At 35.1% G+C, this 13,010-nt stretch overlaps 1 protein-coding gene across 18 annotated transcripts in view; it reads left to right on the top strand.

Annotated features, from left to right (window-relative positions):
• The window catches only part of ANKS1B (ankyrin repeat and sterile alpha motif domain containing 1B), a 1,079,782-nt gene that overhangs the window by 471,586 nt on the left and 595,186 nt on the right, over positions 1–13,010 (top strand). For all 18 annotated transcript variants that reach the window (XM_042947477.1, XM_042947476.1, XM_042947473.1 and 15 more), the window contains one exon: positions 11,730–11,910. In XM_042947477.1, the coding sequence (XP_042803411.1) occupies positions 11,730–11,910 (181 nt within the window). The remainder of the gene's footprint in view (positions 1–11,729; positions 11,911–13,010) is intronic.

The raw sequence follows: 13,010 nt of genomic DNA, 5'->3' as shown, positions 1-13,010 counted from the left end.
TCTCTGAAATATTAATGCATAAATATTTTAAATGCCTAATTTAAAAAATACTGTTTTGCAAGATAGTTATAAGTAGTTTATTTCTGGGAGAAGGGTCTACAAGAATTATCTTCATAGTCTGGCAGTCAAAGGCTCTCCTGTTCTTCAATATCTTCCTTGGGTCCAGAGCTATTTAACTCTTTTATCAAATAAAACTAGAATAAAAGCCACAGCCTTTATTATTCTCTCATGGCTATATGTAGTCTTTCCAGTTAATGTTTGAATAACTTGTGTGAAGAAACTAGCTCATATGGAGAAATCTATATTATAGATTTTCCATTTTAAAAGTCTTATACTCATTCCTATATATGCTACTAGGAATATACTGAGAGTTTTATAAATGTGTATCTTTTAATACAAGATGAATTTATATATTAATCCATAGGCAAATATCTCCATGTAAAAATGAAATAAAATGAAGTGGTAAATGTAGAAAACATAATTTTTTTAAAAATTTCTGCCTTTCTTTTAATTAAACACCTAGTGACTGTAAGAGTTTAATATATAGCAGAGTTAGATTCTATTTGTTCCTCTTTTCCACCCATCTGAATTTTCTCCAACACTCTTTATTTTTCATTTTTAAAAATTAATTTAAATTCAAGTTAGTTAACATACAGTGTAATATTGGTTTCAGTGGCAGAACTCAGTGATTCATCACTTACATATAACAACACTCAGAGTTCATCATAAATGCTCTCCTTCATGCCCATCACCCATTTATCCCATCCCCCTACCCAACTCCCCTCCAGCAACCCTCAGTTTGTTCTCTGTATTTAAGAGTCTCTTAATGTTTGCCTCCCTCTCTGTTTTTATCTTATTTTTCCTTCCCTTCCCCCATGTTCATTTGTTGTGTTTCTTAAATTCCACATATAAGTAAAATCATATGATATTTGTCTTTCTCTGCCTGATTTATTTCACTTAGCATAATACACTCTAGTTCTATCCACATTGTAAATAGCAAGATTTCATTCTTTTTGGTGGCTGAGTAGTATTATATTGTGTTTATATACCACATCTTTATCCATTCATTAGTTGATGGACATTTGGGCTCCTTCCATAATTTAGCTATTGTCAATAGTGCTGCTATAAACATTGGAGTGAATGTGCCCCTTCAAATCAGCATTTTAGTATCCTTTGGATAAATACCTAGTAGTGCAATTGCTGGGTCATAGGTGGTTCTATTTTAATTTTTTGAGGAACCTCCATACTGTTTCCCAGAGTGGCTGCACCAGTATGCATTCCCACCAACAGTGCAAAAAGGTTCCCCTTTCTCTGCATCCTCACCAGCATCTATGTTTCCTCAGTTGTTAATTTTAGTCATTCTGACAGTTGTGAGGTAATATCTCATTGTAGTTTTGATTTGTATTTTTCTGATAATGAGTAATGGTGAGAATCTTTTCATGTGTCTATTAGCCATCTGGATGTCTTCTTTGGAAAAGTGTCTATTCATGTCTTCTGCCAATTTCTTAACTGGGTTATTTGTTTTTTGGCTGTTGAGTTTGATAAGTCCTTTATAGATTTTGGATACTAACCCTTTATCTGACATGTCATTTGCAAATATCTTCTCCCATTCTGTCAGTTGCCTTTTAGTTTTGCTGATTATTTCCTTGGCTGTGCATAAGCTTTTTATTGATGAGTTCCCATTAGTTCATTTTTGCTTTTATTTCCCTTCCCTCCAGAGACATGTGTAATAAGAAGTTGCTGCCTGTTTTATCCTCTAGGATTTTTATGGTTTCCTGTCTTACATTTAGGTCTTTCATTAATTTTGAACTTACTTTTGCGTATGGTATAAGAAAGTGGTCCAGGTTCATTCTTCTGCATGACGCTGTGCTTTTTTCCCAGCACCATTTGATGAAGAGGCTGCCTTTTTTCCATTGCATATTCTTTCTTGCTTTGTCCAACATTAGTTGGCCATATATTTGTGGGTCCATTTCTGGGTTCTCTATTCTATTTCCGTTGGCCTATGTGTCTGTTTTTGTGCCGGTACCATACTGTCCTGATGATTATAGCTTTGTAATACAACTTGAAGTCCAGAATTGTGATGCCTCCAGCTTTGGTTTTCTTTTTAAATGTTGCTTTGGCTATTCTGGGTCTTTTGTGGTTGCATACAAATTTTAGGATTGTTTGGGGCGCCTGGGTGGCGCAGTCGGTTAAGCGTCCGACTTCAGCCAGGTCACGATCTCGCGGTCCGTGAGTTCGAGCCCCGCGTCAGGCTCTGGGCTGATGGCTCGGAGCCTGGAGCCGGTTTCCCATTCTGTGTCTCCCTCTCTCTCTGCCCCTCCCCCGTTCATGCTCTGTCTCTCTCTGTCCCAAAAAATAAATAAATAAAAAAAAAAAAAAAAAAAAAGTTGAAAAAAAAAAAATTTTAGGATTGTTTGTTCTAGCTCTGTGAAGAATGCTGGTGTTATTTTGATAGGGATTGCATTGAATGTGTAGATTCCTTTGGGTAGTATAGACATTTTAACTTTGTTCTTCCAACCCATAAACATGGACTGTTTTTCCACTTCTTTGTGTCTTCTTCAATTTCCTTCATAAGTCTTCTATAGTTTTCAGCGTACAGATCTTTTACCTCTTTGGTTAGGTTTTTTCCTAGGTATCTTATGGGTTTTGGTGCAGTTGTAAATGGGATCAATTCCTTGATTTCTCTTTCTGCTGCTTCATTATTGGTGTATAGAAATGCAACTGATTTCTGTATGTTGATTTTTATATCTCATGACTTTGCCAAATTCATGTATCAGTTCTAGCAGTTTTTTGGTGGTCTTTCAGGTTTTCTATGTAGAGTATCATGTCATCTGCTAAGAGTGAAAGTTTGACTTCTTCTTTGCCAATTTGTATGACTTTTATTTCTTTTTGTTGTCTGATTGCTGAGTGTAGGACTTCCAGTACTATGTTGAACAACAGTGGGGAGAGTGGACTTTGTTGTCATGTTCCTGACCTTAGGGTAAAAGCTCTCAGTTTTTCCTCATTGAGGATGATATTAGCTGTGGTGGGCCTTTCATATATGGCTTTTATGATCTTGAGGTATGTTCCTTCTATCCCTACTTTCTTGAGGGTTTTTATCAAGACATATGTTGTATTTTGTCAAATGCTTTTTTTGCATCTATTGAAAGGATCATATGGTTCTTATCCTTTGTTTTATTAATGTAGTGTGTCACAATCATTTACTGGCAAATATTGAACTAGCCCTGCAGCCCAGGAATAAATCCCACTTGATCATGGTGACTAATTCTTTTAATGTACTGTTGAATTTGATTTTTTTAGTATCTTGTTGAGAATTTTTGCATCCAGGTGCATCATGGATATTGGCCTGTAATTTTCCTTTTTAGTAGGGTCTTTGTCTGGTTTTGGAATCAAGATGATACTGGCTTCATAGAATGAATTTGGAAGCTTTCCTTCTGTTTCTATGTTTTGAACAGTTTGAGAAGAATAGGTATTAACTCTTCTTTAAATGTCTGATAGAATTCCCCTGGGAAGCCATCTGGCCCCAGACTCTTATTTGTTGGGAGATTTTGATAACTGATTCCATTTCTTTGCTGGTATGGGCCTATTCAAATTTTCTGTTTCTTCTTGTTTGAGTTTTGGTAGTGCGTGGGTGTCTAAGAATTTGTCCATTTCTTCCAAATTGTCCAGTATGTTGGCATATAATTTTTCATAGTACTCTCTTATAATTGTTTGTATTTCTGTAGTGTTGGTTGTGATCTCTCCTCTTTAATTCATGATTTTATCTATTTGGGTCCTCTGTCTTTTCTTTTTTATGAGTCTGGCTAGGGGTTTAGTTTCATTGGTCTGTTCTGCTGGTTTTTTGTTTGTTTCTATATCATTTGTTTCCACTCTAATCTTTATTATTTCCCTTTTCTGCTGGCTTTGGGCTTTATTTGCTGCTCCTTTTCTAGCTCCTTTAGGTGTAAGTTTAGGTTGTATATTTGGTACCTTTATTCAACACTGTTTAAAACAATGACTGTTTAAAAAAATGCTTCCAATAGACAGAGTAGAAAAATGCTCATTGATGTAAAGATGAGATACTCGAGAGCTATTTGGTTCTTGGCTTTACTTGTAACTTTATGCTTACTCTTTTTTGCTTTATATGTAGTATGATGTACTAGGGGAAATGCAATCAATCTGAAATCTCATAGACCATGTTTTAATTTCAGCTCTCCTACTTTTTAAGTGTGAGACTATCTCTAAATCTCAAATACGTTGTAAAACAGAAAGAGTAATAACTACTTCTAATACCAACATTCTAGGCTTAAATGTGATAACAAATCTCAAGTTCCTAGAAGAATGTATATTCCTCTTAAGCACCTGGTATTTACTCACACCCACTTTATCTCCTTTGTAGTGTCATACTTTTTTTTTCTATGTTTGGCCATAACTGTACAGCAGAGTGGTATTTTGCGTACCTAAAGATAGGAAGCTCTACATTTTTAGAATAAGTCTTAATCATATTAATTATTGTATCCATGATAAAAACATTTACCTCATTAAAAATTTTTACTCCTTTAATTGAAAAGAAAAAAATAGAACTTGTTTTCAACTTGCATGACATCTGTAATAAAAAGTTTGATAATTTATACCCCTATTGAGTTATCTGTACTCCCTCAGATCCTTTCTTTTTGCTGTTTTAAAAGTGATCAACACAGAGAAGTATGAGAATTTTAACTCAGGAAGGTGAACTGATCTCAACTTTTTACATCTTCTCTTTCTGTACATGCAACTAAAATAGTAAAATAGATATAAAAATAAGAATAAAGCCATAGCAGTAATGAAGAACAGTGAGTGGTACTATCAGAAGCATTTAGAACTTCTGAAAGATAAAGACAGATGGCATTGGATTTAGACAGAGATTAATCACAGCAACTGAAAAACCTCAGCATCTTATACATGGAACAATTGACTTTGTTGTTTTCCTACCAGATGTTAATACATATTTCAGTAAGGGGAAGAGTCCACTGAAGCTCCTCCCTTGGGAATTGGAACAGGAGAGAGAAATGGGGTAGTGTCCTAGGTAATCAAAATGGTTGATGAAGAACACCAGACACTTGACGAAAATGAACAATTAAATGATCTTTGAGAAAACAATTAATGACTGAAAAAGTTGAAAATCAATATCCTTAGAAGATTTGAGAGGTTATGAACTCATAAAGAAGAGGTTACTTTTAAAATTGAATACTTGGAAAAAAAAACATTTATTGAAAATTAAACAGGATCGTTACACCTAAAGACATAGTAAAATGACTAAAAGTTTTGTGCCTTGTCTCATTTGTTGACTGACATATCCCCAGAGCCTAGAACAGTGTCTAACACATAGCTGATGGTCAGTAGTATTTTTTGAACAGATTAACGAAAGTGCTTTAGAATACCAAATTGTAAAATACTCCCAGAATATAAAACAAAGGGGATCAAAGAGATCCAATATCCATTAACTAAGAGTTCTAGAAGTAGGAGGAGGAGCCAAAATAGTAATTATGAGAATGTGGTATTAGCATAGGAATAGACAGGTAGATCAATGGGAACATAGTTCAATCCAAAAATGTAAGCCCAGTTTATATTTGGAAATTTAGTATATGATAAAGGTGACATTTCAAATCAGTGAGGAAATGATGCTGTTAGGCAGTAGGTTATCATTTGGGGAAAATGCTTAGAATTAAATTTTTCATTATATACACAAAATATTTCAGACTGATTAAAGTACTGAAAGAAAATACTACTGATCTAGCTTCCCATTTTTATCACCCATCTCATCCTCATTTTAAAAAGTATTTAAGAAGGCATCTAAATTTATTACCACTGACTTGACAGGACTTTGCTTCATATTGATATCATTTACCAATGGGCTAGTGTCTGGAAAGTCTGTCATTTCCACATATTTCTACTGATGTCATTTGCTAATTTACTGACATTCAGCTGTCTTTGGGAACTCATTTTGAATGCTCCTTTTGCTTGGATGATTTAATATAACCACTGACTTTTGCTAGTACTACTTTTTCTTTGTACTGACATCAGAGTATCCCTCTAGTCCTATTTGACATTTTATTAGGAGGTTGATGAAGTTCCTTTATAATTAAGTGCATTCAAATGGTTTAAAATCCACTTAGATCTAAGCAAGTGGATTTTTAAAACATATAGTAGTTAACAATAGAAGAGGAAACATAAAAGTGGATATTTGAAACTTAGATTCCAATCTAGAGGATATTTGGAAGTAAATGTACACATTACCTAAATCTCATCCTAGTCAGGAATTATGTGTTCTCATTTAATTCATATGTGAATCACATCTAACTGGGTTGCAGAAATGCCATGAAATTTTTAAAGTTATATCAGAATATGTTATATTCCATTTATATCTTTATAGAACATACAGATATTCTTATGATAATAGTTTCTGATTAAGAGAATCCATAATAAGTGTAGGAAATTCATGCCATCCTGTACATTATATCAGTAAATTTACACATTTTCTTTTAGGGACTAAGATGGCACTGGCTTCATAGATGTGGGACCCCACGTGAAGAAGGGTCCCATGCTTAGAGTTTAATGCTTTGGGGTTGCTGTCTAAAATTCTTACTGATTTTTATCTCTGAATTTGTGTTTTGTAAGTGAAGTCTGTGGGAAAATGGAGCCTGGGCTCATCTGTGTTCCCACCTCCTACCATCATCCCACTGTACTAGGTGGGATTCTTAGCCACCTGCTCCCCCAATCCTGGTGTTCCTGGCCAAGCTAGTAATTGCTGATACAGCAGTGAGACCTTGAGCGCGAGGAGGATGGAGGTTGGGTGCATGCACTGATGTGCAGGGCAGAACACCTGTGTGCCTATGAGGATGTGCTTTCACCCTGTGAATGTCCCCACGCCCAAGGGAATAAGATATTAAGTAGCAAATAAGACCATGGAAGACAGGAAAATGTTGTTTTTCCCTGCTTTGTAGAACAAAGGGCATCACTCATGTTGCCACTGTTTCCAGCAACTCTATGGAGCTGGCTGTGACTATTTCAGTCATTTATGGAGCTGTTCCATTTCACCTCCTCAGAGACATATCCTAATCAGTCTATAGAAGGGGTCACTAACTTTTTCTGTTAAAGAGTATAAAATTGTTCAGGCTTTGTGGGTCATAAATCTCTGTTGTAACTACTCAACTTGCTATGATAGTGTGACAACAGCCATAGACCACATGTAAATGAATGGGTGTGCCATTCATATGTTCCAGTAAAACTTTATTTATAGACCCTGAAATTTGAGCTTCATATAATTTTCACCTGTCACTAATGTTATTTTTGTTGTTTTTTTCAACCATTAAAACATATAAAAGCCATCCTTAGCTCACAGGCTTTACAAAAATAGAAGCCTGGATTTGGCCCATGATCTGTACCTTGCTGGCTGTGGTTAAGTAAATATGTGTGGGAGCAAGTCCTTTGGAAAGTAGAGATACAAGTGTTGGACCACATGGGGACGATGTTTTAGAGAAATAGCCATAGGGAACACAAGTGAAACTCATTTTACATATTGAAACTTGGCAAATTTTATTTGTAATTTCAGTGAATTTGTGAAAACACTTTTCTTTTGTACTGTATGGCTTAGCAAGATTCCATCAGAATAGTTAGAAAAATGGAATGTCTTAAAATCTAAGTTTGAGTGAATATTCTAGTCTCATCCTCTTTAATCTCCATTTTTAATAGTGCTACCATCTCCTTGCTCTTTTTTCCCATTGTTGTTATTTCATTTTCCACATAGATATGTCTTTTTAATCCCACCTCTGTCTTTTGTGCTTTGAGGCACCATCCAATTGTCTCTAGATTTGAACACACAAAACCTCCTTCTAATCTAAGCCCTCCTGCTAACTACTTATGTAATCTTGCATAAATTATTTAACCTCTCTGAGCCACTGCATTGTGCTAGTTAGGGTAAGTAATGCTAGCCACCACAACAGACAAACCCAGAATCTCAGCAGTTTAACCTAAAGGAAATTTATTTCAACTTCTCTTAAAACCCAGTGTGAGGTGAATGACCCTCCTTCATCTTATAGCTACATCTTCTGGAGAGTAAAAGAGAGATAGAGACTAATAGTCATTTGGCCAGAATTAGTTACATGCCCCCAACCTAAATGCACATAGGCTAGGAAACAAATGGGAAGCTATACTTACAGTTTTGTTGACCACTAAAATGATGTGCAAAATGATCCTTTAGAACAGGGGTTTGCCAATGAATGTTTTCTCTAAAGGACAAGATGGTAAATATTTTAAGAGTTGTGAATACTCTGGCCTCTGTCACAACTTCTCAACACTGCCATTGTAGCATGAGAACAGCCATAGACAATAAATTAATGAATGGACATAGCTGTGTCCCAATAAAACTTTATTTTCAGAAACAAGAGGCAGGTCAGATTGGGGCCACAGGCCAGAGTTTTATAATCCCATTCTTAAAGCATGACTAACATATAATGATTCTCATTTTTCATCATCTCAGATACTCAGAGAGCTTTGGGTAATAACTCCCCCAATGACTTTTCCTTAAGCTGGCTAATAATAACCAATAGACAGCTCTGAAGAAGCAAATAATAATGCAGTTAGATGATCACGGACCCATGGTTCCTTCCCTTTGGAATTTCCATTCACCTGCCTCCCTCCCTCCATTTATTTTATTTGAAGCCATGTTACAGTGAGATTATAGCATTCTGCTCAAAGAAAGAAAGGGAAATTTCATGTAGATTTGCATAACCACGTATTAAGCAGTCTATACTGAATCCCAATAGTATATCTTACATCTTGTGTACTTCTGGCTTAGTATATTTCTGTTTCTCACACACACACAGACACACACACAAACTTATCTTCCAGCATTTACCCAAGCAGAAATCTGTGAGTTGCCCTAGACTTCTTCCTTAAAATCAACCTTCACATCCAATCAGATGCCAAGACCTAAAGAGCTAACCTCATTAGCATCTCCTAAAAACATCTGCTATCTCCAACACTGTTGTCACTGCTTTACCTCAGGACCTCACTTTGTCTTGGCTGGAACTCTTTAATGTCTTCCTAATTAGTCTCTCTTCCTCTAATCCAGCCCTGACCAATCCATTTTCTAAACTGCTAAAATGAGTTTATTAAGATGCACGCCCAACCATGAAATCAAATCCTCTTGCTTAGAAATCATTCAGTGTTTCCCTAAAATATTCAAGCTAAAGTCAAATTCCTTAACATGGCATTAGAACCCTTTATCATTTGGACCCAGCAATCTGTAATATCTCATGGCTTGTACCTACCACCACCTCACATACTCTGCACTGTAGCCATTATGAACTTTATGCAGTCTGTATTTTTCTTCTCCCCATCCTCTTTTGTCTGCCTACCATCTCTGCTTCATTGAGATTCAACTCAGCCATCAATCACCTGCTTGTGGAAGCCTTTCCTGATCCCGTTTCTAAAGTAGAGACTCACCATTTATATTCTGTGCTTCCACTTACATTAGTCCTTATCATTGTATAGTACTGCACTAATGGATAATCCTTGGGTTGTTTCTTCCCTCATGCACCACCCTTCTCCCACTTCAACTCTATAATCACCTGGAGAGCAAGGACAATGTCTCATTAGTCTTATTCCTATCACACTGCTTGCCAAGGTATCTACAGTTTAGTAATACTAAACAAATATTTTTGGAAGGAATTAAGGCAACAACAAAAAATAACCTGTTTGCTTTTGTGATTGCATAACAAATTCTGATTTTAATATAATTAGAGTTTTGTGTAGTCAAGTTAAGAAACATGTATTTAAGAAACAGAAGTAAAGGGGTGCCTGGATGGCTCACTAGGTTAAACGTCCAACTCTTAGTTTTGGCTCAGGTCATGATCTCATGGTTTGTGAGTTTGAGCCCTGTATCAGGCTCTGTGCTGACAATGCAGAGCCTGCTTTGGATTCTCTCTCTCCCTCTTTCTCTGCCCCTCCCCTGCTCACTTGTGCTCTCTCTCTCTCTTTCTCTCTCACTCTCAAAATAAATAAATAAACTTTAAAAAAACAAACAGCGCTAAAGGAGCCATATGTATCAGTTGACTTGATCTTTATAAAGTTTATGAGAAGGAACATCATACAAATTTGGCCCATTGCTTATATATGAAGTGAAACAAAATCACAACACAACACAATAAAACAAAACCAAGATGATGACCGTACCTGAGTTTCCATTGGAGCTAGTGTCATATTTCATGCCTTTTAATTGCTGTTATATAGTCTAGTAGAAAGAACATGAATGTGAAATTGAGATTCAGTAGCCCTAAGGACAGAAATTTTGTGAAAAACCAAGCCTGACATTGTACCTCAATCTTTCATAATTCAAAAGCAACTGAATCCTATGGGAGTACTAATTTGAATTCTACTACTGAATTGATGTGTCATAATAATAAATGACTTGCTTGTATAACAGTGCCTCTAAAACTCTTTCATAAAAGTATTGCAATGGTGAGATAATAAAGCATATTGTGATCATTTGTACCCCTTATATTAAAAAAACTGTAAAATAGAGACCTTTTCATTATCATTGTTTATTTTAAATTGTAGACTAAATTAAATGTTAAAAAAAAAAACATGATGAGCTGGAAGAGACAGGGTAACTTGAATATTTTGCAGGAAAATAATCTATGGAGTACATTGGTTAAATAAACCAGTATTTGATAGCAGTGATCAAAATAAACCAAAAGTTTATTGTACTTTGGGGATAGTAAAGTACAGTAAAATTTATTGTAAAGAGATTGAAGTTAATCTCTTGTTAATTATTATAGGATATTTTTAATATTTAAGTAATATTAATGAGAAAAAAAAGTAAGAAAACTTGGATTGAATCTTGGGAAATGCACACAATTCTGAGTGCCAAAAAGACTGCCAAGGATAATGTTAGAAGCTCTGCTAGTCAGGAAGAAAAGTGTATGTAATTAAAACTATGGGAAAAAAAAAACAAAAAACAGAAAACTGCTATAGGGAGCAATTCATTACTGACAAAGGATGCAAATTATATCTGCTATTACTCCATGATTTTAACTTTTATGTTTAAATTGATTTTCTATTTGGGGATTAATTAAAATCCTTAAAAAGGGAAATCGAAGTTCACTACAAATACCAAGTAGATTCTTAAGTCCTGGGAAATGTTCTATATAGCTTAATTCTGATGATCAAATTCCAGCATATGGTACTTGGGGAAAATATGTAATGCTATCAATTCCTTGGACTATATAAAGAAGAAGAAAAAGAAGAAGAAGAAGAACAACAACAACAACAACAAAACAGAACTGCCTTAATTATGCTTCAACGTTTTAAGAGCTCTTTTATTATTAGACTCTATATCCTCAGGGTCTGGAAAATACCATATGCTTAATAAATGTTAGTTAAATGAAAGGTGTCTTTAAAATTTCAACTTTCTGAATTGATTATTAAGAAAAAAATTGGGTACTATATCTGTACAGTCTTCTGGGGAATTCTAACAAAAAGTCTAAGTTATTTTATCAGCTATGCCAAAATATGTTTTCAGTAAACAATTTTTTTATTATTTAATTAATCAAGGGATTATTTAGTGTCTCTCTGTAAAGTACAATTATATTTTGAGTATAAAAACCAGATAGTTTGATAAAATCATCAGTTAGATTAAATCAATGGGGAGATAAGGCTGAAGATGAACATGATCATATTAATACTCTCATCATGCCCATTTATTTTAGCCTAAACAACGAACATCTATTGTGTCTTCTCTGGATTTTCATCGAATGAATCACAACCAAGAATATTTTGAAATCAACACATCTGCAGGGTGTGCAAGCTTTACTTCCAGCCCTCCTGTTAGTCCGCCCACCTCTTCTGTGGGAACCACAGAAGTCAAGAACAACGGAACTAGCCATACAGGTAAAGCAGTTCACTTTATGCAGCTATATTTTTGAACTTTTAAAACTAAAGCCTTAATGAGTTCAAGGAATTAAGAGGAATCTTCCTACAAATTGCACTGTGCTTTTCGTTCACCCACATGTATAACAATGTAGGGCATTACAATTTTTGTCAGAGTGTGAATATAATATTCTTGTTGAATACATTAATGGTCTTTCAGGTATTACATATTAAAGGATGATAATTTAATGCTATTATGGCAGTAAAAGAACCAGAGACCTGGAAATGCTTTTCTTCCACTGCGTTTACCCCTCTCCATACAGTGGTATCAACTCAATATAGGATTTTATTAATAGCTGATTTGAGGCCACAGAACCTGCATCAACCTGGTAAGACTGAGTTGGATGGTTTGGCCTAAGTGGGCTTTCAATCTACTCGAACCAAAGTGAACTTGGAGAGGAGAAGTGTGAGGAAATAAGGCTGGGGGTAAGGAGAAGATTAAGGAAAGTAACCACACCCACTGTTAACACACACCTGGTTCCACCCAATCGGATTTGCAATGTTTCCTTTCTCTGGGGGCAAGAAGCTAATAATTGTAAGTCCTAATGACAGAAATATGAGAAGTGGAACCTAAGGAATTTCCTCCCTTTATATTAAAGTAAGTGAACGATTCTACTACTTTCCCTCAAAGAGATATGATTTTTAAATCCACTAGATATGATTAATATGGATTTTAGAATCATAAAGTATCATTTATATGGGTATTCCGTATAACCTTTGTTCAAAATGAGTATTGTGTATGTGTATAAATGTATGCACTCTACGTAAGTCCTTTACTCTGACTGTACTTTTAAGAGCACTGATACAAAACAGTCCAAAAATATCCAGAAAATTATTTTCCCCTAGGAAAACTAAGATTTAAAAAATAATGATTAATGAAAGTGGTGACATTGATATTTTATGGAAGCTGTTATCTAATCTTTTCATGGCAACCAGAGTGATATTTATAAAAGGTAAATCAAAGTATGTTATCATCATTAAGCTCAGTGGCTTCTCACTGAACTTTGAATAAAATTCAACTTCTCACCATGGCCAGTGAAGTTCAATATAACCTAGCTCTG

This window comes from Panthera leo, chromosome B4 (genome assembly GCF_018350215.1).
Source record: "Panthera leo isolate Ple1 chromosome B4, P.leo_Ple1_pat1.1, whole genome shotgun sequence".
NCBI lineage: Eukaryota > Metazoa > Chordata > Mammalia > Carnivora > Felidae > Panthera > Panthera leo.
This window is presented reverse-complemented; position numbering and strand designations above follow the sequence as displayed.